The sequence below is a fragment of the Opisthocomus hoazin genome, chromosome 15 (assembly GCF_030867145.1).
Source record: "Opisthocomus hoazin isolate bOpiHoa1 chromosome 15, bOpiHoa1.hap1, whole genome shotgun sequence".
Lineage (NCBI taxonomy): Eukaryota > Metazoa > Chordata > Aves > Opisthocomiformes > Opisthocomidae > Opisthocomus > Opisthocomus hoazin.
Window position 1 is genome coordinate 13,697,546 of NC_134428.1, and position 26,917 is coordinate 13,724,462.

A 26,917-nucleotide genomic window follows, 5' to 3' on the forward strand; every position below is an offset into this window, starting at 1 on the left:
GCGGATCCCCGCCCCACGGGGGCTGCTAAGGGCTGCCCACACGCAGCATGGCGCCGGCGGCGGCTTCACGGACATGCGCCCCCACGGACACGTGGTGCAGAGCTGGGATCTCGCGAGGCTTCGGAGCCTCGCGGGAGCAGCCGCGTCGCCGTGGTTACGCGACGCGGGCCCTCCCCTGAGGTAGGTAAAGGCCGCGGGTTCGCGCCCCACCGCCTGCCCCGGTGCGTTGAGGCGCTGTAGGCCGCACCCCGAGGCGGGAGGCCCCGGGCCCGTCGGCCGCGGCAGGAGGGTCAGGGGGGTGTCCTCGGCCCGGCCGTGTCTCCAGAGGAATCTGACCCCTGCCGGGGCGGAGGTGCTACAGACAAACCCACGGTGAGGGATGGAGCCAGGTCCCCTGGGCCTGCGGGGGAGCTGCGTGGGGATGGGCGGGCAGCCGCAGGCCTGCGGCCCCTCAGGGCCCCCACAGGTTCCCCTTTAAGTTAAACAAGAAGCCAGAGAGAGCCCAGGGCGATGCCCTCTGCAGGGGAGAGTCCTGCTGAGAGCAGGGAGTGGGGCTGAAACCTTCCTGTGTGCACGGAGCCGAGAGCTGCAGCTGGGTTAAATTTACAGAGCTGGGTAATTTTCGCGTCACATTTCTCCCTGTCCGCCCCCTGCTCCTCGTGAGAGATTCGTCTCTGAGAGCCCTGTGCTTTCAATGGTGTTTTGACAGCTGAGCCCTGAATAATGCTACCAACCGCGGCTGCTGTGTCCTGCAGACATTTCTGGGAGAGGAACTGAGCAGTTTGGTGTTTCTTTCCTCATTCCTTTTCCTGCAGAGCCATGGAGGTCCCTGCAGGGCCGTCTGCTGAAGAGGAGTCCTCTGCCCTGCCCGCTGCTGCAGCTGTTACCAGCGAGTCACAACCGACATCAGCAACACCAGTACAGATCACAGTACTGAAGGCGCAGGATCTGGTAGAGTTCTTCTGAAAATGTCTCTGCTGGTTTAATAAATGAGGCCAGAGTGATTCTGTGTGCCGCGATCCCATTCGAGACCAAGTGTGAGGTGAAAAGGCTATAGGAAGGAGAGGTGAGACTATCAGAGATTCAGCGATGCCACGCTGTGGCTTCCTGCTCTCTGCTGAGGGCTTGTTCGCACAGAATAAAGGCTTGTGATCCACGCAGAATGGGGAATGCACCTCCTCAGCAGCAGTCCAGAGATGCTGTGGTGAAATGTGTCTCTTTGCCTTCTGCGCCTAACTGTATGTAAATGGCAGCTTTTCGAAGAAAACCACAGAGAAAATGTGTATCAGTTGAAGAAATACCTCTAAAAAGATCTCACCTTGCATATAAAGTCAGGTTTTCATTCGAGCTACAGCGGTTTAAATCAAATAGAAACCAACAGGGTGGCTTTAGTTTTAAAAAGGCAGTGGCTCCAGTGCAGTTACAGGGCAAGACTATGAGCTGGTTCCAATCAAACTATGACTACTGTGATTTCCATGTGCTGCATGATGCACCCAGCTGTCCTTAAAGTCTTCTAGAGGAGCTGGCATTTAGGAGGGAACGCGGAGGAGAAGCTCAGCTACTGCTGCAAGCAGAAAAATGCAAATTCCTGCCTCTGCTCTAGCAGCAGACAAAAAAAGCAACCCAAAAGCACCTGCCTGATTTTTTTTTTTGAGGTTTTTACATTGTATCTGAGTACCCCTCACACCGATAGATTCAGCAAACAGCATCTTAGGTGAGAAGTATAAGGTAAGAGGGGGGGGAAAGCAATGCTGAAAAGACTAAGCCTGCGGACTGATTGCATCCAGAATGGTTCTTTGTGGTTCTGATTGCTCCATCTTGAGAAACGGATACAGGAAAAGGAGAGAGGGCTACAAAAGTGCAATAATAAGAACAACAATATGAAAAAAATTCCAGCTATAAAAAGTGTGGAATCTGCTTAATTAGAGGTAATATAGAGAAGGATGCGAGAGCAGTCTAGGATAATTAATGGTACAGAGAAAGGTTAATTGGATTCTTCTGTTTAGCCATTCATAGAATATATGCTCAAGGAGACAGTCAGAATGACTGAAAATTGAAACCAAATGAATGAAACCTCTTTTTGTGCAAGAGCCAATATGGAACTAATTACCCCAGTGACATGAGGGGAGGGAGCTGAGGGAGAAGCCCGTGGAATTTAGGCATCCCTGTGGCTCAGGACTGGAGAAAAGCTGGGTTTGGGTAGAACGGTCCTCGTGTTCAGGGCGGGGCCTGCTGTCTCCTGGATGGAGAAGTGAACCACATTTCTGCTACAGGGAGGCTTTTCGGTAACTGCCTGTTGCAGCACTTCTTGCGCTGCCGTGGAGGTGCCCGGTGTTGCCGCTGGGCTGGGGCTGCCCAGGCACGCGGAGCCCAGCTGCGATGTGCTGTGCTCTCACCGTCCCTGTTCACCCATGTTGAAACTCACCCGCAGAGACTTTAAAATTCAAACCTCCTCATCTGTGCTTAAAGCAAGGGGTATGAAGGTGGTGTAACAACAAAAGCAGAGCTCCCCAAAGAGCTTGCTGGAGCCCTTCTTTGATTTCAGGGCATTCTGCAGCCACATGATACACACAAGTGTCCTGTGAGCTCAGCCATGCAGCTCAGGAGCTACCTTCTTAGCAGACGACAAAAATCTCAAGCTTCCTGGAAGCACAAAAATATCAAAGATGTGTCTTTCACTGCCTTTCCTGAGGTGAAGGCTGGACCCCTCTGGGCCCCCACCCTTCCAGCAGCAAGTCTTGGCAATCCCTGGGGCATTGCAGCATGGTGGAGGAGGGAATTTCCCTCTTACAGATGGTGCAGGGTGAGGTCTCAGGGTGGGCAAGCTCTGCTCCTCTTCCTCATTCCTGTAGTGGGACAGCCAAAGACCCCCACCAGTGAACCCTGTTCTGGGCACTGAACTGAGCTGCCTCCCAGAGGCAACTTTGGTCGTGGGCCTGTTGCTGCAGAGCCAACTGCTTAATGTGCTCTTTGTTTGACAGAAAAGTATCAAAAATGACGTGTCAGTTACTTTGGTCCGTGTGGAGTACAACAGAGTGATCCTGGGAGACTCCTCCAAGACTGATGTCTTGCCAAATGGGACAGCAAACTATAATTTCATGACCAGCTTCGAGTGCAGCCCCGATGGGCCCAACTCCTTGGATGACATTGCGCAAAAACCTGTGCTCCGTAAGTACCTGATGCTGAATCGCCCGCCTCAGAGGTGGGTGCTGCCAGCTGCTCTGCTCTGCCTGCCTGCCGCAGGAGTCACTCGTTCAAGAATAGCACTTCAGCAGCGGCGGTGGGAGGGTCTCAGCACTTCTCTGCCAGCTGGAAGAATCCCCTTTCATGTTGGCCTGTGCTCCTTGGCTTTGCTGTTCTTGTTGGCCTGGGGAGATGAAGCAGGAGCGTGTGCTGGAGCCGACACAGACCCTTTGCAGCCCCTGAACTGCTGGTCTGAAGCTGTCTGAGAAACTCTGCCAGCTCCTCTCTCTTCATCTCTCTAGTGACAGTGACAGAGGTGTTGCAAAGGGAGAGGAGACAGAAGGAGAAGACTGTGCCTCTTGGCCAAGCCGTGGTGGACCTTCTACCTCTGCTGCAAGGTACAACATTGACTTCCACGGTCTCCATAACCACTTCTTACTCCCTGGCACTTTTTGGTCTTTGCTTATGGACCTCTGACTGTAACTTACCTCCTTTAGACAAAATGCACTTTGTAGCATCTGTAGAAAGCTGGGTGCGGGGGAAGAGGGGGTGACATCCGTAGCTCAGCGTTAGGAGCTAGGCCACGATTTCTCTGCAGAGGGTCTCACTTTGTGCTGTTCTCATTCCTGTTTCTTCCCAGGACAGTGTTCATTTAAGGTCTCAGCTCCTTTGTATGCAGTGCCTACCTCTCCATTAGAGAGCCTTCAGCCGGAGGCCAAGGTATGTGGAATTCGGAACTGTTCCTTCGCTCGTTCAAGTCTCTGCTGCTTTTTAATGGGAAGGCGAGCATGACTCAGCTGCCGAGCTCATCACTATGGCCCTATATGTTACAAGCTTGGAGGCCTTTCCTTCTCCCATTGACGTCTGTCCCTAGTTGCCTATGATAGGTGAGGTCGTGCTAGGAAATGTTAATGTGTGCAGCTACCAAATTGCTCTGGAAAAAATATTCAAGATGGAAAGCATGGTGCTGAGAAACCAGGAGAAGGCAAAGGCAGGATTACCTGCCCAGCTTCATTAGTCTGTAGATAAAATGCCTCAGAGTCCATTATTGTACAAGCTCTGCCTGCCTTTTCTGCAAGGTCCTTACTCATTCAGCCAGCTGAAAAGTACCCAGTGAATGAAGCAGGGAATGAAGTATGAGACTGGGAAAATGTGTCTAATTTTGTTCCTGAGCCTGCCTGCAGTTAGCACTGTGAGTGAATTGGAGAGGCGGGTGCTGCATTAACTTTTCTGTGTTTAAGAGGCGTTACGCAGTAAGCGAGGCAGAGGGGCGCCCATGAGGGAGGAGAGTTAATAAATGCTGACCGCCTGGTTTCTCGTTGCACAGCATCCATCCGGGGCTGGGACAGGTAATTAAAGACTGCACACACCACATGGAGACAGGGCAGAATTGAAGTGTGGCCCTAGCTTTGGCATGCTCTGAATCACCAGGGGAAAATCATTGTTTTCCATCCCTGATGTTCTTACTCTGTGGCTTGTTTTATGAGACTCTGTCTCTTTCTCCCTGGCTCATTTTATGAGACCCTTGGGGCATACGCCATGCCTCAAGCAGGCTCCAATTTAATCAAAAAACCATCGCAGTTCACGCAAATGGATCACGAAATTCCTTTCCTTTGCTGGTCTGTTTTCTTTTACATCTGAGGTGAGGAATAAGATAACATTATACATTCTGGCCTTGGGTTTCTGCTTGCTTCTGCCTCAAGAGCAGGAGAGTTGTAATTGTCTAGTTACTGGCTCTACTTTATCCTCGTCTTGCAGGGCGGCCTTGAAGTGGCAGTGTGCACCGAACAGCCCCTGCTTTCTGCAGCACAGCTTTCAAACAGTAACCTCCTGAGTGTCACGCTGGAGGCAGCGTATTCTGTCCCCGAAGCGTTTACTCCCACTGGACCCCTGCAACACTACATGGCTTGCTTGCAAGTACCAGCAGCTGGGGAGGTGAGGATTGATCCAGACATGGTGAGAGGGGTTTTGGCTGCTACAAAATGGATTGTTCTCCCTCACTACGCGCCATGGAACAAGTGTCCCGGCCCATGGGGTGTACAGCTCCTGTGCTCGTGCGACTGCAGCCTTTGTTGTGAGTGCTTGGGGTCTCTGTGGCATGACCTGTTTCTTTAACACAAACAAAGGTCTGCTCAGCAAGGTTTGGATTGAAACTGGCACGGGTTTTTCCACATGGCTATTTCTTTTTTTCTCCATTCTTTGTATGTGTGGGGGGGGTGTGTTTTCCAAGCCAGGCCCCTGTACTTCTGCTTTGCTTTGTTAGACCCAGCTCACAGCAGCTGGCACTTGCTCCCGCTCATGTTGGAAATGCAAGTCCCTTCATTCTCATGTCTCTCTAGAAGGAATTCCCCTTGCTCTTCAAGAATGGCATCCTGAAGCTTGCTGGTGAAAAAGAGCCATTACCCCGGCCCAAAAAATGGCCCCTTGCTAATATCATGGCTCCCGGTGCTCTGAGCATACCCAACTCCTTCATCATTGGTGGTCCCTATGAGGATGAGGATGGAGAGCTCAACAAAAGAGAGGTGAGGAAGAACTGGCAGTGTCATGGCTGGAAGACAACCAGCAGATCTCACTGAAGGGACTGAGAAAGACTTGCAGAGACTCATTATAGGAGGAGGAGAGGAAGGCGGGTGGTGGGTCCTCTGTGCCGTGTCCAGACACGGAGACTGGGACAGCGGGCATGATAACTCACCGCAGGAGAGTTCCCTAGGGTGCATGTGGCAGATCTGGTCCCCAGAATCCCACCCACTCCTGAGATGCTGGGCAGGGAGTTGTATTGTCTCCTTTTGAGCCAGGCTCCTCAGACTAATGGGCTCTGGCGTCCACAGGGAGGGCTCCTGACTTACTCTGCTAGGATGGCCTGGGTATGGTGAGTTGGACACTTCTCTGTCTGACTCGCCTTCTCTCCCAGGGGACATTTAGGGGGGTGATGCAGGCTGCAGAGATTGCTGTCCTGCCTCTGACCGCATGCTGTTTCTCACAGGACAGGGAGTTTAGGATCCAAGCAGAAAGCATGAAGAGAATCGTATGGGACACGGAAAGGCGCTGTTACCTGGATCCCACTGCAGTAGTCGTGTAAGGGACCTGAGAACTCCCCTTCCAGCACAGAGTGGTGGGGAGAAACCACCCTAGAATGCACTCAGCCGAGTGACCCGGGAGCAGCAACATGTGGGAGCTCTCAGACCTCTTACGTGGTCAAACCATGGCTCTAACTTGCCTCCTGTGGCTGTTGGCTAAAGGTGCTCGTATGAGCAAGTGAGCAGTGAACTGCCTTTAACTGCTGGCAGCAGCTTAGTTCTGCTGTGATGGGAGAAGATTAATTGGCTGTAGCTGCTCTCTAGGCTGTAAATGCTTACTCGTGCTGCCAGCAACTGGAGCTGGTGACTGTTCCCTCCGTGGTTTGAAGGAAGGGGCAGCAGAGTTATGGTGAGCAGACATGGAGTAGGGTGGCCCACACACCTCTTCTCTGAGCTGTTAATTAAGTTTTGCTGAACTCCCAATACATTAAAATCCTTTCACTCCATGTGGGTACTCCTCAGTTGCTTTTTTTTATTGTATAAATGGTACCTTTAGCAGCTCCAATTATGCTCAAAATCAAGATTAAGTATCCCACTTCTCTTTGAGTCCTGCTACATTTTTGGTCTCAGCTGCATCACAGCTGTGAGTTTCACAGCTAAATTACTCCTCATGTGTGGAAATACTCCCTTCTATCTGGGTTGATTTTTAAAAGTTTTTTCCCCTCACACTTTCATCAGCCTGCCTGCTGGTTTCAGAGTTACAAGGCACATTGAGTGGGAGCTCAGGGTCTGCTTGCTCTGTGCAGTTCAGGATTTATACCAAAGTTAATCATGTTCCTGCTTATTCGTTTTATTTCTGAAGTAACCAGGGGAGAGAGAAAACATAGTGTGTCACTCTCGCAACTGTTTTATAGCTGGTTGTGCCATAAATGCACACAGCAGTGGGTGGAGAAGAAAATCTACAAAGCCTGCCCCAAAGCACACGTGTTCCAGTGGCCCGAGGGTGCTTGCTGTGTCTCACGGGAGCGGGCAGGAGCAAACCCAAGGGGGGGATGCTCTGGGGCTGCTGGGGCAGAAATGACGGCAGTGTGGCTCTCCGCTTTGGTTTCTGCATCTTCTCAGTGCCCTCCTTTGTTTTCAGCCTGCAGAAGCGCATTGCAGAGTGCCAGTACTGTCCTGTGGAGGTCTGCAGGATGGCTGTGGCCTCACCCAGCAAAGGGAAAACTAGCAAAGCTGACAAGGTAAAAGTGGGGAGGGATACGTTGTTCTGGCTTGTGGAGCAGCATTGTGTTATCAAGCGTTTTCCTTTCAATGCCTTTGTAATACCAAACCCAGCCTTGAACCAGCCAAAGCAAGTCAGAGAGCTAGAGGCTTTGTAAGGGGATTAATCAGCCTTACAGAGCTGTTAAATAGACAAAGGATAATATTTTTTTCCTTATAGCATACAGAGCTCTCAGTGATGGTCAGTGGCAGCTTGGTGGGAAGGGGTCAGGGAGAGGGTGCTTTTTGAGAATTAAGGTAATTCACAGAGCTTATCTTCGGCCAGTGAGGGTTTGGAACATCTTGAAGAAATTCATGCCTTCTTTCTTGGGCTGTAAATAAGTTATTCTTTTGCATGTAAGCTCAGGTGGTTTAACAAAGAAACAGCCCCTTAGCTAATGGTTCTGTTCCTGGTGGCTGGTCGTGTGAGAGCTCCTAATCTGTTCCAGGGCAAAGTCATACAAGTTCGTATAAATCCCTTTCAGCACTCACTGGTGCCAGGATTTTGCAGCTCTGATGGAGATCCTTCTCGCTTACCTTCACCAGTCTGCTGCTAGCCTGGACTCTCAGGCTTCCTTAGCTACCTAATTTCTGTCACACCTGAGATGCACAGCTCTGGTAGGGTCGCTTGGATTTCTAACCACATGGCAGGTAATTTTTGCAGGTGTATCTCAAAAATGACCATCCTGAGGAGTGGCACAGTGTGGGCATTAGAGAGAAAAGCTCCCCTGCAGGGACTGGGATAAAATTGGTATTCGACATGTCGAATGACTCTGGTGTATTCGCCCAGGTTGTCTCGGCTCTGTGCCAGTGACAGAGAGCCACTGGCTCATCAGGTGCATCAGTTTGCTGTGTGGCCTCTTCTTAATGGGATCGGTGACCTTGTTTCCTTAAAGAGAATAACAGCCTGTTCAGTGTCTCAGTCCCTTGCTCTGTGTTTCCAGGGAGATGAGGACAAGCAGATTTTCTTCCATGGCGTAGCATATGTCAACATGGTACCTTTGCTGTGCCCTGGCGTGAAGCAGATCCGAGGTGCTTTTCGTGTCTTTCCCTACCAAGACAGCAAGGTGTTCGAGAAGGTGAGAGCAGGCCAGACAGCCAGGCTCCGCTCCAGCTCTGCAGTTGTGTTTGCGCAGAGTGGGGTTGGGAGCAGACAGTATGGGCAGTATGGTACTCGGAAGCTGGCTCTGAAACTTCACTGCCCTTCTGGTGATGGAGAAATATAACATGACAAGTTTTTACGTGCAGACTTCTCAAAGGCAGGGGATTTCTGGGTGTGTCTGAGCAGGTCTGGGGGCTGAGAGGGGCTCTGAATCTCACTCTGCTCCCTTCTCTGCCAGCAGCTGAGCAGGGAGAGCTGTAAGAATGCTCCTCTCTCCTCTCTCTTTTCCAGTCTGGAACACGGGCAATTGAACTGCATTGCTGGGAAGAGCAAACAGTGGCTCTAAAAGCATAGCGTTACCCCAGGCAACAACCAAAAAAGCTGTCACTGGAGCTTTTTCAGCTGTAGCTCATGGAGGTTTATTTGTCTTTGCATTTCTCCCCCCTCTGTTACTAAGAGTGACAGTTACGTCTCCATTTTCCCACATTACTCCTGGAACAGACCTGAGCTTGTTTCAGGAGGGCAGCTGCACAGCCTGCTTTTTCTGCCCAGGTCCCCCGTAGTGCTGCTGTCCAGGCCACAGGAGCTGGGTGAATTACAGCCCTTCTCCCTGCCTCCATGCTCCCACTGGCTGTTGCAAAGCGGGGCGAGGCACACAGCTGTTTGCTGGTCTCTGCTTCGCTGCCGTGTTTCATGGCTTCTTGGCTGCATGGTACTCCTCGTCCTGTAGCATTCATCTGTCACAACTAAAGTGACACATGCTGTCTCTGTCGTTAGTATTTTCTGGGGTTGTGGATGCTTTGGGCTGCTCCTTGGTCTAGGCGGTCTCTGTACAGCTGCTCCATCCTCTCCCCAGGATCCTCTTAGTTCTTTCTAGCCCAACTCATGTTACAGCTGGGAGGGAATAGCCTGTCCAGGTGGTCAAACAGTGTGTAAACAGACAATTGGAAAAACCTGTTCCTTGCAATTCACTGACGTGTGTCAGGGAAGCTGCTCCACACCAGAAGGTGAGCCGGAAGCCAAGAGTCACCACAGGGCAGGTGGGGGCACCCAGGAAATTGGAGAGCAGACCTGGTGAGGGTAGCCAGATTCACCTAACAATCCACATCACCAGGCAAGTCCACAGCCGTGAGGCAGGTCCAGGATCAAGACAGGACTTCAGGCTAGTGGGTCAGGATCAGGGCAGCACAGGGAAGGGGTCCAGCCTACTACGTCGCCTGGGCAAGAATCAAGGGCCAGTGCCTCAGTGAAAATGCAGCTCTCAAGAGAAGATGGCAAGACCCTGCTGAGGCTTTCTCAGGCAGCTTGTTTCACTGTCAGACCTGAGGCTTCACAGCTGTACGGTATCAGAGCTGGCCTTGAGCACTGTCAGCTAAACTCCTAGGAGAGGAGGACAAGGTTGCATACCTTCTTAGTGCATTTAGGACCCTGACAATGTGTTCTGCGATGTGGGAGGTTAAGGAAAGGAGTGGGGAAGCCTAGTTTGTCACTTGATTCCCTCTGTTCTCTCTTTTTTTTCAGACCAAAAGTCAGCACAGTGTTTTCCAGGATCTCAGGGCGCAGCTCACTCTGACTAAGGAAGGATCGTGGACCCCAGGAATCAGTACTCCCCTTTCCAGAGCTGTTCCCAGCAAGATTCAGAAGGAAGACAAAGAGAAAACCACCAAAGATAAGGATTCCAACAGAAGGGTACAGTCTAGAGAGGCATATTGCAACACAGTTGCTCCATTCCCTCATTGGAGGTAGCTGGGGCATGCAGAATCCAGGGACGGATGCTGCGTTGCCTCAGCTGACTGAGAGATACTCATTATCTTGAAATTTTAGTACATGCTGCTTGAACAAATGTACAACTTGCATCCTGAACTTGTGAAGGTGTGAGGTTTATTGAATCTGAAACAGAGATGTCTTTTTCTTCAACAGATGTCCAACGCATCCAAAATGCAGTTGTCAGATGCCACTGTAGAAGCTGAAAGTGTCACATCTCTCAGCCTTGATGGACAGGTAATTATCTGTCTCCAAAGAGAAGGAAAGACTGCTAGACCATCACTGCACTGGCGTCTCACACCTTTCATGCAATTAAATTCTTCAAGAGTGAGTTGGACAAGGGATGTTTTACGTGGATGCTGTCCTGGAGTTCTTCCCAGTGACGTCCAGCTGGAGGGCAGGCTAGCATTGGGCTAGAAGGTCTCTGCAAATAATCAGGCATTTATTTAAAGGGGTTCCTTAATATTTTGGGTTCTTCCTCAAAACGTCTCAAATGCATACTCATTCTGCAAGCAGATTGATTATCTGGGCTTTCTCCTTTTTCCTAGACTGGTTTCTGGAGTTAGAGTTTTACTGCTGTAAATCATTCTGAGGGCAGGTTATAAAACAAGCTGTATCTCTGCAGTTTGAAGAGGATTTGCTGAAGATCTGTAGCTATGTGCTCCGTCTTTCATCATGCCAGTAATGGCTCTAGACAGCACAACATTGAGACAGCAATGTTTATCTTCACAGCAGTACACTGAAGCAGGGACGTTCCTGGTGATGGAGATAAAGCTGGACAAGGCCTTGGTACCAAAGCGACTGAGAGAGGAGCTCACCAGACGGTGCGTAAAGACGTGCTGTACCTCTGGGGCTGACAGCTCATTTCTGCAGGATAGAAACAGGGCTGTACAGCGAGTCACCCCCTTGGAGAGCTCTGTACAGACCAGCTGAGGGCCTGGGCCAAAGCCGACTGGAATCTGGGGGAGGATTTGGCCAGACTGCTTAGGAGGTGGCATCTGGTGTGTTGGGAAAACACTTGTGTTCATCTGAGCTGGCATCTCCCTGCCATTCCTCTCAAAAAGAAAGACACCAGAGCAGCACAACACTGTCTGCGTTCCCTTCCGGGCTTTGTTTCCCATTAAGCTCTGTGTGCTTGCCTCTTGCAAGTGATGTTCAGCTGCTTGGTCAGGACTGGCCACCAGTATGAACTGCCTTGGGTAGCGCTGCTGTAACTTCAACATCGCATTCTGTCTTTTTTTTTTTTTTCCTTTTTGGAAGATTTCTTACAATCTTCTACCCATTCTGTGTCTCTTACATTAGTTTTCATGTTGTCCTGCTGCAGAGCTGCTCTCGAATCTCTGCTGCTTTGAGTCTTCCACTGTCTGTTTGATTTGAGCCGGTTTCTTCCTGTCCAGAGTGGTAGCCCTGCTGGGTTACAGTCTAGGAAATGTCTAGCATGTGTAATTTATTGAATAAAAAAGAGAAAATGCAGCAAATGAGTGAAGTGTAAGTGCAGGCGGTATGTCTCAAACAGAAATATAAGCAGCAGCCTCTCTTTGAAGGGAAAGTGTGCATGTAGTCTCCTGTGCTGCCTGCTGTCCTCTAGGAAGAACAGGTTGAGGAAGGTGAACACCACTTAGAACAGACCTTCTCCTCATGCAACTTGCATGAATTCAGCGTAACTCCTCCTTGTTTACCTGCCATGTGCAGCTGCAGATGTCAGGCCTGAAAAATCAGTGCTCCTGAGTCGTGGGAAGGGCTCTGTCTCAGAGGGCTCCAGCAGATGCCACATTCATGTGTCCTAGCGGATAAGATCAACAGTGGATCTCTTTCTGGAAGGATGTTTAAATACATATCTTAGTAGCAAACCACAGCTCTCTTTCTTGGGCTCCATCCAAAATCCTCTGTCAGCCTCGGCCTGGCCCTCTTCGCTCACGTTCCTTCCCCAGGTTGTTGGTGGTTTGTTTTTTCTCATCTGAAAGGGAAGCAGTTTGGTTTTCATCTGTAGTGCTGGCGGAGGCAATGCATCAGTGCTGGGTGCTGTTCTGAGGGTGGGACTGTGAGCATGGGAGCTGCACTACCCACTTGTTCAGGCTTCGTGGCTTCCCAAGGAGTGGTGACAGGTCTCCGCAGAGCAAGGGGACCGCTCAGGGCCACGGCACTAGAGCACACAGCAGGGAATGTGAGAGGGGTTTGTGCGGGAGAAGTGGCGAGGGCTCGGGACCTGGAGAAGGCAGCTGGTCAGGGGCTCTGTAAGGTGGTAGATCAGTTACAGGAGTGGTTTATGTATGGCAGGGAATAAGCAATTTGCTTTGCTTGTTGTAGGAGCCAACACAAGGATATGATGCCTTTGCTTGGTGGGCTGGATTGTGTTCTGAGGACCAAAGATGTTTTGGTATCAGCAAGCAGGATATCTTGATTAAAATTCCCATGAATGTAGGCTGGTTTGACACCAAGGATTTTGATAACACCTTAGTAAAAATTATGGTCATCCTAAGCGCTTTTGATCCATATTTGAAAGATCCTTGTAACCCTAGTTATAGGTTGGTATGGTGTCTAGGGCTCAATGCGTGGCCAAGGCATGAGGTGCCACAGCTGGACTGTGCGATGTCAGGATCAGGTGGCCCTAGGTTTACAGTGATAAAATTCTTCAGAGCTGTCCTCAGGATGGTACCTTTCCTACAGCTGTTCTGGCAGACCCAGGAGGCTGTGAGTTAAAGGAATAGCAGCTTGATAAGAAGATCTGCTTCTGTAGGAGAGTGTTTTTGATTGCTAGCAATAACAAATGTTAACCCTACCTGCTGGGCTGAGCTTTTACGATAGTTTTTGTGTGATGGGTCAGTCAAATCCAGTGAAAATAACAACTGAATAAACCTTATCTGATTCCTACGGAGTATAATCATCAGCAGGCAGTAAGGCAGCAGCTCAAGCCACTATGATGAGCTACAAGCACTGAATGTAGGTGCCTGGTCTTTACAGTTCATTCTTGGTCTGAGACTTCAGTTTCCCCCCCTGGGTCCCTGTGAAGTGTCTCAGGGATATGATGACAGGCTGGAGCTCTCACACTACAGGCTGTCTCCACCCAAGACCAACGTTGCTGGCAGTGTGTCTGGCTGATCTCTTCCATCCTCTTGTTGACAGGGTCAAGCAGATGATTCCTCCTCGCCCTCCACTGCCTCCCCGGACTGCAGGAGCCAAGAAGGTGCGTGCAAGAGCCTTGCCACCACTCTGCCACCTCATCCTGCCCTCATCCCTCTCACACAGGAGAATCTTCATTCTCTGTTTGAGCTCCACAGCAACATGTAGATGGGGTTTGAAGAGGAAATACACAGGAAAAAAAACCCCTTTGGATGTGTTATCTTTGCAGTAGTATGCTTTGGGAAATCATTCCTGGGCTGTATCACGCACGTTCACAGCCCATAAGAAGGGGAGAGATGTAGCAAAGGCAGGGAAGGCAGCAGCATGTAGGTGTTTGGAAGGAAATGGGGTGCTGGCAAAAGAGGCTACCAGAACCCCACGTTTAGCCCGGGCAGTCCCAACAGTTTCTTGTCTCAGACTAGCCTATGTGCTTCATCAGACCCAGACAAACATGAATCAGTCCTGACCACTCTCAGGTCACCCAGAATTTTTGAGGACTTGTGTGTGTGCAACATCCTCGCATGGCCCCCGGCTGATGGTAAATTCAAAGCAACAATGGGGGAAGAAGCAGCACTTCAATAACTGACCCCAGTGCTGCTGCAGAATTGATTTGTGCTGGACTGTCTGGAGTGCACAGAGTGATACATTTTGATTATCGCAGTGCATGGAAGCTTCTGCCACTGAGATTACGGAGATTACAGACTCTGCTGGAGAGGGCTGGCCCATGGATTTAAAAGGCTCCCAGCAAATGAGATATATTTTACTTACAGCCAATTATACTGCTATAGAAGAGACAACAATGAGTGAAATACTGCGTTCTGATTGAAAAATATAGCAGGACCAGTATCTAATTATGAAGGAGCTCTTTTGTATTTACATGCAGATATTTTTGCAGCCCTCAGGCGTGTATGGGAAAGGATGCGTGACAGACTAATTGAGACTTGAGTCAGGTGGAGTTTATGGGAGGCGTGCACTCTAGCAAATAAAATACATTTCAAGGTTGATGGCATAAGTGGCTTGTGAAGTTTGATTATTGATTTATTTCCTAGGCCGTGGAAGATTATCACAACCATGTCACAAGCACTGCTGTTGCCATCCTAAGTGAATACCACAAGCATTTTGGGAAGCGGCTACCTGACCAGGGAGCGATAGACCACCAAACCCTGGAGGAACAGAAGCAGCAGCTCAACTTTGAGCTCATCAGCTCTGGGAAATACTTTGCTTTTAAGGAACAGCTAAAGGTAAAGTGTCCATTGTGCTTTTCACTTTCCTACTTGTTTTGTCCTGGCAGTTTCTCGGTGAGGAACTGCTGCTCCGTAGTGGTAACTTAGGGTGATGTGTTGCTCCATAACCCCTTCCTGCCACTCAGGGCTGTTGCAGCAGGCATGGGGAGGGACAGGATTTTTCTCTTAACAGAACAGGCACCAAGCTGCTTTGGTCATGCACCAGGAGAACCACTCCTGTTAAAGAGGGGAGACTCCAAAGTTGATCACATCCATTTGCCTCGTGCTTATAGCCTGCCGAAGGCAAAGCTGACTGCTCTTGCACACTCGCAGTTGGCACTGGCAGAAAGAGGGGTTCCCCTCTCTGAGCTGGTTGGCCTCAGCTTCGCTCTACCTGGAGACCCCCTCTCTGTGCCGAGGGGACCAGCCTCCCCACATGTTGTCCCTAAAAGGGGCACTGGTGTGTCAGGGAGAGCCAGGGCTGGGAGGTGGGAAAGGAATTCACCGCTGCTTCCTTTTCTTCCTTTGATCAGTGCTGGGCTGGATTTCTTCCTCATAACTAAGTCCAAGCTTCAGGCAAAATCAGTGTGTTCGCGTTCTGTATTATTACCTTGCGGAGCTGGTGGAGGGTGCAGGGGAGGGCTTGCTTTGTCCAACAGTCACATGTCTCCACAGTACGCTGTAGTGAAGATTGTGAGGGAGAAATACCTGAAGACCACAGCATTTGAGAGCGAGGAGCAGTTCCAGGCATTTCTCAGTGAGCTCTATGAGTACCTCGTGGACCAGATGCATGTTGCCCTGAACCAGGTAGAGAAACCCTGACATGTGTCCGGTCCGCTGGGACAGATGACTTGGGATACAGCTTCACTGTGGACCCAAGGCTTGACACTGCATCCAGTGAAGGCAGGGGGAGTTGTGCCTTTGAGACAGAAGCAGGCTTGTGTTTTTGTTTCCTGCAGTTATCACATGTGAGCCCCAGCCCACGCTCAGAGGCAGGGTCTAGTGCCTCTTTATCCCACTGTTACAAAACCGTGATGGTGGGCTATGTGTGAGCTGCCACTAGTAAAAGCTGCTGTAGCTGGCTTGTGAGGGTGGCTGGTTCTGTGCCGTCTGCCACTCACCCAGGCAGAGCACAGCCCTTCCAGCATGAGCTGGGGTCACCGGTGACACCACAGAAGTTTGACATCGTCTTGATCTAGGGGATGCTTTCACTTGCCACAACCGCAGATAATGGATATTGCCCTGTCCCTGTGTGCCAGAGGTAGCTGGGAATGACGGGAATGTGTCCCACCACAAACAGGAGCCTTCCAAGCCCACCCAGCTCCAGCATACCAGGCTGTACTCGGCGCACTGCTGAACTGGGGACTGCTGCTGTACTGGGATCGCATGAACCATTCTTACCTTCCTTGGGGCTAACACTCTGTCTCGCTCCCTACCAGCTACTGTCTGAGGAAGCTGCTCCGCCTGCCCCTCTGTCCCGCATGACTGAAGAGCAGCTCTGGCTCTTTGCTCGCGAAGCTGAAGTCAACAAGGACTACGATCTGGCATCTCTCTACCACCAGCAGGTAAAGGAGCCCCTGTTCTTTCCTGCCCGTCTCCTGTGTGTCTGGGCTGGCAGCCAGCACGCCATCACGGCGGCATGGGGCCCGCGTTGCTGACAGCTCAGCGAGCCCTGTCTGTTGTGTACGGAGGAAGGAGGCAAACGTGACCAGGATACTCACGCTGATGTGTGAGGGATTTTCTAGGGAGGTGCTGCTCTCTGGAGGACGGGAGACAGAGACTGGCCAGGTCACTGAGGACTTCAGCCTCGAGGCCACGGGAAATGGGATGAGCTGGTCCAAAGGCGTGCTGGGTCAGCACTGGGGACACTGGGCCCTCTAACAGGAGGCTAGGCGGAGGTCAGATGAAGCTGGAGGACATAGGTTAGTTGAAGGAGGCTTAGAGTAAGCCCAGCACAATCCCAGTTAATGGAAACCCTAGCATGTGATATACAAGGGCTTGATTGTTCCTAAACTGGCCTGGGGTGGCCAGAGGAAAGCCGTGGTCATTCCAGAGTTGCCTCCCAGTCCGTTGTGTGTGCGGAGCATGATTGCAGCAGTCTGCACTCCAGCGACGATCTCTTTTCTCTAGAGGCTAGCTCAGGACCAGCACAACATCCAGTACTGGCTGGACTATGGGGCATTCTGCCTCCTGCTCGAGGAAACAACCAAAGCCCAGGAGTGTTTCCAGCAGGCTCTTTCTCTGGACCTGAATCACATCCAAAGGTGCTCCTGTATGCTCCTGGTTGGTTGGTGGGTGGGTGGGTGGGAGGGTAGGGGTGTCCCCCTCACCCCTGCCTGGGGCCCACAAGGCTAACCCGTCCGACCCTGTCCCCAGCTTGCTGCTCTGTGGGATTGTGGCGGTCATGCTGCAGCACTACGAAGAGGCACAGATTTTCTTTGAGGATGCCTGCTGCTTGGAGCCATCCAGCATTGTAGCCTGGACGCTTTCAGGTATAAAAGCAAGCCAGCTTATGTGCTCGAGGTGTTTCTGTAGAGCCGAGCTTGAGGTGTTCCCCTGATCCTCTTCTCCCTGCTCTAATCTGAAAGCTAAGGGAAGGATTTTGCCAAGGGTCCGATGTCTGCTTACACTGCTCTTTCTGTCTCCCATAGGTTTGTTTTATGAGCTGCAGAATAACAATATTCAGGCGGAAATGGCCTTCCGTGAGGCTAAGAAGCTACTGCAGGCACAGCTCACCAAGGAGAGGAGCATCCATGAAGCGGCTGAGGGAGAAGGAGGGAAAAAGCACATTTCTGCTGCTTGTGTGAGGTCTCCCAGCCCAGGCCGCGAAGAGTGCTTGCCAGGTAATGCCGGGCAAAACGAGGAGGTGCCCTAGCATCAACAGGGAGAGGGCTCAGATCAGTGTGGAAGATGGTGAACAGTGGAAGGAGAGGAGACATTTCTCAGTATTTCTAAGAGGAGTAATACAAAGGGTAAAGGAAGAAGATGTGGACTGTGCGCTAGAACAGACTGACCACAAACTACACCAGCGAGAAACAACAGCGGCAAGCAGGCTGCTTTAAATGATGAACCTTTCTGAAAGCAGCACAGCCGATGCCTCATCTTGCCTGCAGCCTAGCAGAGGGACCAGTCTTTATTTTTCTGTCCCAGCCCAGTGCCGCTGGTATACCCATGTGTGGGCAGTGGGCAGGGTGGCTGGAGGAAGCGAGCGTGCTTTTTGAGGCTTTGGGAGGACAGAGCTGCCCCTGTGACAGTCATGCATCAGGGTCATCCAGGTTTAGCTTTCATGAAAGCTGTTGCTGTGACTTCCCAACACAGTCTGGAAAGCACTACCTCACCAATGCAAAGGGCAGGACAGCTGCTTGGTGGTGACCCTGAACTGAAGGCTTCCTTTGGAGCCTCACTGTGTGCGGCCTCACCCTCAGCCAAGACTTTGTGTCCCGAGTCCCAAATATTTGGCCAGGCTGCAGGAAATGTTGGCTGGCTTTATTTTTCATGTTATCACCACTCCATGCAAAGTGCCTCAGGCAGGCAGACCTCATGTCATATGCCTTTTTTTACCCCTTCTGATTATGAGGGAAGGCATATTGCCTCATTTATGCCCGTTTCTAGCTTCACACGGTAATCTTGTACTCAAAACCCCAAACCCAGATATTGCCTCCTGCAAAAAAATTCTTCCCAGTTTTGAAAATCTGATAGATCTGGTCTGTTTTCTCTTTTCCCAATTTCTACAGACTCATGCTCCAAACTGGGCAGTTTATGGCAAACTCTTTGCTTGCAGCTAATGGTTTTTGGGGGTTTCATTCCAGAGGGGGTTCCAGACGGCTCAGCTGACAAACTGCCAGAGGCGGTGGGGCCTGCCCTGGCCTACGCGGCACCTGAGGAAGAGGCTACTGCACCGGAGGCAACCCCGAAAGGTTAGGGGATGGGGATGTGGTGTGGGGCAGTTCAGTACTGGGAGACGGCCTCATGTGATCGGTTGGGGGGTGGGGGGGAGCACCCAGGGAGCGCTGAGCCACGGCCACCCTGATGCCAAGGCAAGACATCAAGACTTGTTCTTTCTCCCTAGCCAGCCAATCTCCAGGCAAAGCAGGTTCATCCCGATTTTCAGAGCAGCACATCTCAGGATGGACAGCCAGCGGGTGAATGCAGCTGTGAATGCACCCAGTGGCCTTCGTCAGCTGCTTGGATGTGTCCCTCCTGAGATGCCAGCTCTTAAACTGTCCCTACGGATCTCTTCTGGTTGTGCGTTGTGTGATCTGCCTCCTCTACAGTTCCACTCTCCAGTGGGTGACAAAGAGATGGCAGTGCTGGGTGCTTCAGGCCCCGCTGCGTTGGTTTGGGGAGGCAGGGGCCTCACTGCAGTTAACTCTGACAAGCTTCAATCATCAGTTCCTACCTTTTCTTCCTCTGAGTTTGGACTGGAAAATTAGTGGGTCAAGTGCATTGTTTCTTTTCACGTCTCTTGCAAAAAACGTAAGCTCTTCAGAATGAAATGCTGAGATAATCTCTGCTTCAGCCTCCCCTGCCACCTCCCGGATTTTACACTGTGTTGGTGGAATTCCTTTGTCCCCACCACGGTCTCAGCCCCCACTCTTGCCTCAGAAATAAAAAGCCCAGTTTAGGACTGATGGAGATACGTTTTCTTGCAGCACCATCCCCCGTTTCAGGACTTAGCCAACCTCCCTGCACAATCTTCATGAAGGCAGTGGAATTCCTCATGAAAGTCAATGCCATCCAGGTCAGTTCATCGTGGAGTGGAGGAGGAGGAAGGGAGGTTTGGTCTCCTTCGCTAGCTTATTACCAAAGAGCTGGTGGCAAGCTCCAGCAAGCCCCCTCCTTGGGGTTAAAGAACAAGCTGTGACTACCCCAGATACCACGCGCCAGCGGGAGCAAAACCGCCACTGCCCAGAAATGCAAAACAGTGGCCAGACAGAGTAGTGAGACCAAAATGCTCCTTGGGGACACTGTCATCTCAGGCAGGTGAGGTCCTCAGGCTGCCTCAGCTCTGCACTACCTGCTGCGGAGCGAACAGCCGAGTCAGAAACAGTGCAGAGGTGCTTTCTCCATACATTCGGAGATGAGATCCATTATTGTGGTGCTTCCAAAATGCCAGTACTCCTTTCTTGTTTCAGACGCTTGTGTGTGTCACAGTAATTTTTGTGTCACTTGTGGAATGTCCCTGTCCCACAGTGTCATCTCTGTGGGATCTCTCTGACTGCCACATTACACTGCCTGCCCTAATTTTGCATGGGAGAAAGAGTTGCTTAAAGCAAAACAGAACTAGAAGCAATCGAGGTAAATATTCAAAGGAGGGGAAGAAAAAAAATCTCCTGCCTGTTTTCTGTTCATGGAAGTCAAATAGGTGTGAGTCAGTCCTCCTGCCATGTCCTTCTGGGGGTGCCCGTGGTTTGCCCGCTCTCCTAACCGCAACCGTGTGTCGTTCCTCCAAAGTTTGTTCGCATGGCGCTTGCCCACGAGCTGCTGAGCCTTCAGGGAGGTCCCTCCTGTGCATACAACCTGGCACTGGCCCACACGTACTTGCTGAAGGAAGAGCTCTCCAAATGTGAAGAATGTCTCTGTGAGGCCATTAGGATTGACTACACGGTAATTCTCTGTGCATTGTAGGGTGCAGCACGGTGCCCCGAAGCGGGGCACTGGCCAAATGCCACAGCAGGCTCTGCCTGGGTTGTTGCTGTGTGGGAACCTAGAGCCCATGCGTTCATTTCCATTTAAGCAATTCTAATTCCAGTCTGCACCAATTTCTGCAGGGGAGGACAATCATAGCTGATGAACCACATCAGGCTGCGGCTGCAGCACTGCCCTCCTCATTACCCTGCTTATTACTCGCCTTCTGTCATCTCCTGCACAGACAGGCGGCATCTCTGAGCAAGGACTCCTCTCTCTGCAGCGTCTGCGTCTCTTTTCCCTTTGAACACGTATATGCTGATCCTCTTTCCCTCCATTGGCGAGCCAGGTTCTGTTTCATGAGAAACAAGGTTGCTGTTCAGCAGAGAGGGAAGGCGGCTTTGGGGTGTCAGGTTGAATGGCAGGCAGAGAGGGCTGTGGAGCTGGCATCTCTAAATGCTCTCTGCATACTCGTGATACCCGGGGAGCCCTGCACAGTCCAGGACACTGCGTGAGGAAAGGCTGGAGGGGGGTCCCAGTGCTGGTGTTATGCAGGCAGCCCACTGACTTGATTTTAACTCTGTACATAAAAATCTGTACCGTTATAATCAAACACGGTCCAGCTCTTCCTTTTTGCAGTTTATAGGGGTCCCTGGCCCTCTCCTGGGTCTCTTGCCCTCCTGTCTCCCAGCCACGTCTCACTCCTGGTTTTCTGTCCACAGAATCCAAATGTCTGGGCTCAGAAGGGGCACCTGTGCTACCTGAAGAGGGACTTTGGCAAGGCAAAGGAGTGCTACGAGCGAACCATCAGTTTTGTGGAGGATGCTGTGGATATGCACTTTGTCTACCTGCGCCTGGGCTCCATCTACCTGGAAGAGAAAGAGGTGAGGAGCCAGCGGGAGTGGAGGAAGGGGATTTTGCACAAAGTAGTACATTCCAGATCCCGGGTACAAGACGCCATTATTTGTAGCTATAGCCAAGATCTCACAACACGGCAAAACCTTGGAGCACTCAACTCCTTGGAGTACAAACCTGCCCTGCTCCTTTGTGCCAGGCTCAGTCGCAGGGGCTCAGGGTGCTGCTGAGCTGTTCTCATCATCCTAGCAATGAGGGGGACTTGTGCATTACTACGTTAGTACCTGCCAGCACAGAGCCCCGGCGGCGGTGGCAGTGGGCAGACTCTCAGCCCCCCAGCAGCAGCTGGGACGGCGAGTGTCTCAGCCCCACCGGAGACGGGGTGTTTGGCAAGTTGCTGAGGAGGGGGGCTGGGGCTGTCTGCGGAGCGATGCATTTGATGCAGAGGGAAACACGATCTCCTCTCTCCTGGCAGTACGGCCGGGCGAAGCAGACCTACCTGCTCGCCTGCAGGAACTCTGCGTCCTGTCTCACCTGGCTGGGAGTGGGAATCGCCTGCTACAGGGTAAGTGCGATTACCTTCAAGTCATCTGCGCTTGAATTGGCTCTGTGGCACGGGATGCAGGGTTTGCTTTTGCATGATCCCCTTTAACAAAGAAAAGCTTCGCTGCCCGTGAAACCAATGCTCCCGGCTGAGCTGCCATCGCAGTCCCAGCATGGCACCCCGGCCTGCTGATGCAGGCGATGTCAGAGAACAGTCACCCTCGGCAGCCACGCTAGGAGCAGCGATCCTTCCCCCCTCATCCCACTGCCAGCACCTCCTTCCCCAGGATGCCATGGCAAGCATGTAATCTGGGCCTGGGCTTTGCTCCGAGTGCCTGCCTGCACGACCTGCGTGTCACCATGAAGGAATTGAGCAGAATGTCAGCAGAGAGGAATCTCCGTGCTTTCCCTGTCCAAAGGAATCCAGTGCCTGTGAAGGGCTGCCAAGGACACCCAGCCACAGCCACCAGCAGCGTGGTATCTCCTGGAGGTACACCTTGCGAGGTTCCTCCAAGTGAGTTTGGCTGAGGGAAGCAAACGAGGAAGGAACTCGAACTTCTGTTTCCCCCTTGGCCAAACACACACCTTCGGGGAGGCTGTGGACTCGAGCCAGGGAGACAAATGGCAGCTGGGAGCTTGCTGCAGCCCACCAGCACCAGCTACCCCGGCCTCCAGGAGCTGTCGCGCAGCGGGAGTAGGGAGCAGGACTAGAGTCACGTTTCCCCATAGAGGTGGACCGCTTAGTTTCTGCAGGTGGAGGTGAAGGCATTTGTGCTGATTTGTAAATACAGTGCGTGCTCCCACAGGGGCTGGGGGTCAGCGGGGAGAGCCTTATCCTCCAGACTGGAGGGCTGGGATGTCTCTGCCTTACACCCTGGTCAGGAAAAACCTGCTAGATGCTTTTGTTGCACTGATCTCGGGCTGCTAGAGCAGATGCCCATTCGGCTCCAGAGCCCTTTCTGCCTGCTGTTTGCCTTTCGTCCACGCCTCTCCTTCTCTCTCTCAAGCTGGAAGAGATCGTGGAGGCAGAGGATGCTCTCTCCGAAGCCAACACCCTAAGTAACACCAACGCCGAGGTGTGGGGATACCTTGCCCTCATCTGCCTGCAAGTGAGTGCCCAGCCAGCCAGCTACTCCCACCTAACAGCGCGGGGAGGTTTCATCGCCATCAGCTCACGAGCCTGAAGGATGTGGTGTAGAACCCAGCAGTAAAAACAGTTTGGTGACTGTGCTTGGACAGCAGCAGCAGCGCCCTTCCTCGCTGCTTGGCCTGGCCTGATGCACGTATTCCCCTGGGACATGCGTCCTTCGCGCTCAGCGTTCTCCCGCCGCGTTATTTCCCCCCGGGCCGTCTCCTCACGGGCTGCTCTCCTGTCGTTTCTGCAGGGGGGACGGCAGCTGGAGGCAGAGCAGTGCTACAAGTACACCGTCAAGGTTCGTGTCCTGGGGTCGGCGGGGCAGGCCAGGCAGCGGGTCGGGCTGCAGCAAGGAAGCTGGCCCAGAGCCTTCCCCCCCGTGAAGTGCTGCAGCTGCCACCCTGCACGGTCACTCTGGCCCCGGGGCAGGGCAGAGGCGACACGCCAAGACGGGGCCTGGGGCCCAGCTGCCCCTGCCGGGCTCTGCGCCTGGCTGCTGCCCGCCCGCCGGCTCCCAGCTTCCACGGCCGGGAAGCGGCCACTTCTGGCTCCCGGGGGGGGAGGAGGGTGTCGCAGGCCGCACCGGGGGGGGTGTGTGTGGGGGCCCTGGGACCGGCCTGACACCACCCCCCCCCCTCTCTTTCCCGCAGCTGGGCCTGAGGAACGACGCGCTGCTGCGGGAGATCCACGCTACCCAGCAGCGGCTCGGCTTCGGCAACCCGGCCCTCTGACCCCCGCTCCCGGCCCCGCGCCTCCCCCGCCCGCCCCGCATAAACTCCGCTGCCACGGCCACCCGCCTCCGTCTGTACCGCCGCCGCCCGGCAGCCCCCGCGCCAGCCCCGGGACGGCGGCCGCGGAGGGACAGTCCCCGCGCGTCCCGGGGGCGGGGCGGGGTCACGTGGGCGCGCTCCCGCCCCTCCCACCTCGGTTCCGCGCGCGGATTGGCGGCGGCCGCGCGGGACGGTTGAGCGGGGGGCGCGCGCCATGGCGGCAGGTAGCGGCGGGGCGGGGGGGGCGCGGGGGCGCGGGGGGCGTGCGGGCGCCGTCCCGCCCGTGACCCCCGTGCCCGCGGTACCGGCAGCCTGGCAGCGGCCCTACCTGAACGTCTTCAAGCACTTCCGCGTGGAGGAGTGGAAGCGCTCGGCCAGGGAGGGGGACGTGGCCGCGCTCACGGTAACGGGGGGCCGGCGGGGCGGGGGGTGGGCAGCGGCCACGGGCCGGCAGCGCTGACCCCCCCTCTCGCGGCTTCGGAAGGACGCGAGGCTGAAGGGAACGGTGTACCGGATCCGGGGCTCCGGCCCCGCCAGCAGCTCCCTGCAGCTGCCCCGCACGGCGACGCAGTCGCTGGGGCTGGCCGGGCGCTACCTCTACCTGCTCTTCAGGCCCGTGGCGGGCAAGCACTTTGCCGTCCACCTCGACGTCACCACCGCGGTACGTGACGAGGGGCGGCCGCGGCAGACCCCCGTTGTTGGCGTGACACGGGATGGATGTGTCAGACTCCCATCATTGGGGTGACGCAGGGTGGCCGTGTTAGACCCCCATCATTGGGGTGACACGGGGTGGCTGCAGCAGACCCCCGTCGTTGGTGTGATGCGGGGCAGCTGCATTAAACCGCCATCACTGGCGTGACATGGGGCTCGTGCCTTAGACCTCTGTCGTTGGCGTGACACGGGGTGGATGCGTCAGACCCCCATCACTGGGGTGATGCAGGGTGGCCGTGTTAGACCCCCGCCGTTGGCATGATGTGGGGTGGATGCGTCAGGCCCTCATCATTGGGGTGACACGGGGCGGATGCATTAGACCCCTGTCATTGGCGTGACGCTGGGTGGCCACGTTAAACCACCATCATTAGCGTCATAGCCCCATTGAAGGACCCAGAGGGTGGCAGCTATGGTGTTCTGCGCTTGTGGGGTGCAGAGCTTGGCTGGGCTTTGGCAGCTTGTCCCAGGCTGGAGATGGTTTCCATCCTGGTGGTATCTCTGCGGGGGACAGGGGACACAGCCACGGACCTTCTCCTCTGTGGCGTCTCCCTGTTGACGCCACCAGGGTGACTCGAGCTCTGCGCCTGTCTCTGTCTCCTCAGGAGAACCAGGTGGTTCGCATCTCTTTCTCCAGCCTCTTCAAGGAGTTCAGAGCCACAGCCACCTGGCTGCAGTTCCCCTTCGTCTGCGGCGCGGCTGGGACGTCCGGGCATGGTGAGGAGCGTGCGCAGTGCTGCCGCTCCGGCTCGCGGCGCAGTCGGGACCGGGCCAGCACATCCCCACCGAAATAAATTGTTAGAAAATCAGTGGAGTTCAGACGTCGCCTTGATGCGTTTGAGGAGGGTGGAGAGTGGTGGTCCCGGGCAGGAGCCCCTCGGCAGCTGGAGGGCCGGAGCCGCAGCTCCCGGGAGGGCTGTCCCCGTCTGCGAGGCTGCTTGTCCGTCCATCCATCCCCACCCCTGCGCTGCAGCAGCGGGCTCCGAGGGGCGTTCTCCCGTCTCCCATCTTGGCGTAGACAAGCTAAGTCCGATGGGAGCCTGAAGTTCCAAATAATTCTCACCCGACCGCATTAATCTCGCGTGTCCCCTTCTGCAAGGCCTGCAGCGTCTTCTCCTGCCTTCCCTTTTGCCACCCACCGCTCTCCTCCGCAGAGCTCGTGGGAGCAGCCCCTGCTGAGGTGCGCTGGACCTGCCTGGTGCTCGACCTCCCCACCATCCTCTCGCTCTACCTCAGCCGCCGTTACAGCCACCTGAGGAGCGTCAAGCTCTGCTCCAACCTCCTGGTGAAAAACCTCTGCACGAGTGACTTGGTGTTCGACCCAGGTGAGGAGCTGAGGCCTCGTGGTGGCCTCTGGCTGCTCCTGGGGTTTCAGCACAGCCCGGACAGAACCCGCGGGGTCTTAAAGCTGGTTTTGCAGACGTGGTGCTGGCCGCGCCGTTGGCCCTGGCAGAGCACGAGGCCCCCGGTACTGTTGCAGTACGGTAGGAAGCAGAAAGGGCAAAATACCTGGTGTGATGTTAAGTTTCCACGTGCGGTGGTGAATACGATCTCCCGACCTCTGGAGGAAAGTGCCCTCTCATTTTTCAGCTGTAAAGAGCAAAGTTAAACACCTTACGAAGGGTTAGAGTTTTTTTTTTTAGGGGAAAAAAATTAAAGGTGTTACCAAGCCTCGCTTTTCCGAGGCCTGTGCTTTTATCTGCCAGAAGAGCCTGAGGGTTTTTTGTTTCAGAATCTTCCAGCCTACTTTTTTTACCCACCTGCTCAGTGTGCCAGAGGTGCTTTGGTCAAAACCTTTGTTTCTGCCTTTCTTTTTTTGTGCTGGAAACCTGCCCAAACCACTTGGCCTGCTGGAAAGCATCAGCGAGGAGGAAGTTAGAGACACTGCTTTCAGGTTCCTGGGATTTGTTACGTCTTGAAGTCTTTCATGAAGTTCCAGACGCATGAAGGAAAGGAGACAGGAACATGAGAACAGGGCCTTAACATGAATCACGGGAAACTGCGGAATCACTGAAGTGAATCTTGGGCCTGGGGGATTCAGAATCGTAGAATCATTAAGGTTGGAAAAGACCTCTAAGATCATCAAGTCCAACCATCAACCCAGCACCACCACGGCTGCTAAGCCATGTCCTGAAGTGCTGCATCTACACGTTTTTTGAACACCTCCAGGGATGGGGACGCAACTTTTTCTAACTCGATACCAAGCGTTTAAGCTCTGGGGTGTTTTGTGGAGCTTGAGAATTTCAGGAATATTCCTCTGTGAGGGCGCGTTGGTTTGCTACAGACCTCAGGGCTGTATATTTTGTTTTTCAGGTGTTCTCAAAGAGGGAAGAGTTTTGTGCCCGTGTCCCAGGGAAACGTGTGATTTCAGCAGCTCCGCGGGCCTTGCAGACTCACTCTCTTTATCTCTGTGCTTCCAGCTGTGACCTTCTCCGAAGCCCGGCAAGCCGACCTGGCCCGCCGCGGGGTCGCTCCCATGCCGCGGGAAATGGCTTTCCCTGTGCCGAAGGGCGAGTATTGGCACGACCTCTACCACTACATCAGGTACAGCCACTCCCGTTGAACCCACCGCAGCTCAGAGACCTCCCTGGGGAAGGCAGCATGGGCAG

The 26,917-nt window shown here is 53.4% G+C and overlaps 2 protein-coding genes across 9 annotated transcripts in view; both read left to right on the top strand.

Annotated features, from left to right (window-relative positions):
• The first annotated feature begins 93 nt into the window (after positions 1–93).
• Positions 94–23,616, top strand: CFAP70 (cilia and flagella associated protein 70). 7 transcript variants are annotated; one of them, XM_075436409.1, is made up of 28 exons: positions 94–180; positions 816–951; positions 2,982–3,168; positions 3,486–3,581; positions 3,824–3,903; positions 4,942–5,118; positions 5,523–5,705; positions 6,167–6,258; positions 7,342–7,441; positions 8,405–8,539; positions 10,084–10,251; positions 10,483–10,563; positions 11,059–11,150; positions 13,450–13,510; positions 14,496–14,687; positions 15,345–15,476; positions 16,109–16,234; positions 16,800–16,933; positions 17,046–17,161; positions 17,321–17,512; positions 18,479–18,586; positions 19,322–19,410; positions 20,124–20,276; positions 21,020–21,181; positions 21,628–21,717; positions 22,703–22,804; positions 23,081–23,128; positions 23,481–23,616. In XM_075436409.1, exons 2-28 carry the CDS (start codon positions 820–822, stop codon positions 23,559–23,561), a joined length of 3,309 nt encoding a protein of 1,102 aa, XP_075292524.1. In that variant the 5' UTR covers positions 94–180; positions 816–819; the 3' UTR covers positions 23,562–23,616. The 7 variants fall into 7 exon arrangements, with proteins under 7 accessions (XP_075292524.1, XP_075292523.1, XP_075292526.1 ...); XM_075436408.1 differs by lacking the exon at positions 94–180 and adding an exon at positions 195–372; XM_075436411.1 differs by lacking the exon at positions 94–180 and adding an exon at positions 195–372 and having other exon boundaries at positions 11,062–11,150.
• A 124-nt stretch (positions 23,617–23,740) lies between these two features.
• The window catches only part of WDR90 (WD repeat domain 90), a 31,925-nt gene continuing 28,748 nt past the window's right edge, over positions 23,741–26,917 (top strand). For both annotated transcript variants that reach the window (XM_075436406.1, XM_075436407.1), the window contains exons 1-6: positions 23,741–23,824; positions 23,912–24,003; positions 24,085–24,261; positions 24,914–25,025; positions 25,463–25,633; positions 26,729–26,852. In XM_075436406.1, the coding sequence (XP_075292521.1) occupies positions 23,815–23,824; positions 23,912–24,003; positions 24,085–24,261; positions 24,914–25,025; positions 25,463–25,633; positions 26,729–26,852 (686 nt within the window). In that variant the 5' untranslated portion in view covers positions 23,741–23,814. The remainder of the gene's footprint in view (positions 23,825–23,911; positions 24,004–24,084; positions 24,262–24,913; positions 25,026–25,462; positions 25,634–26,728; positions 26,853–26,917) is intronic.

Bases quoted from the DNA above. Each gene is read 5' to 3' on its own strand.
- CFAP70 (XM_075436409.1), top strand. From the start codon at position 820: ATGGAGGTCCCTGCAGGGCCGTCTGCTGAAGAGGAGTCCTCTGCCCTG. The intron at 3,169-3,485 runs GTAAGTACCTGA...TCATCTCTCTAG, and splicing joins TGCGCAAAAACCTGTGCTCC to TGACAGTGACAGAGGTGTTG. The intron at 11,151-13,449 runs GTGCGTAAAGAC...TCTTGTTGACAG, and splicing joins AGAGAGGAGCTCACCAGACG to GGTCAAGCAGATGATTCCTC.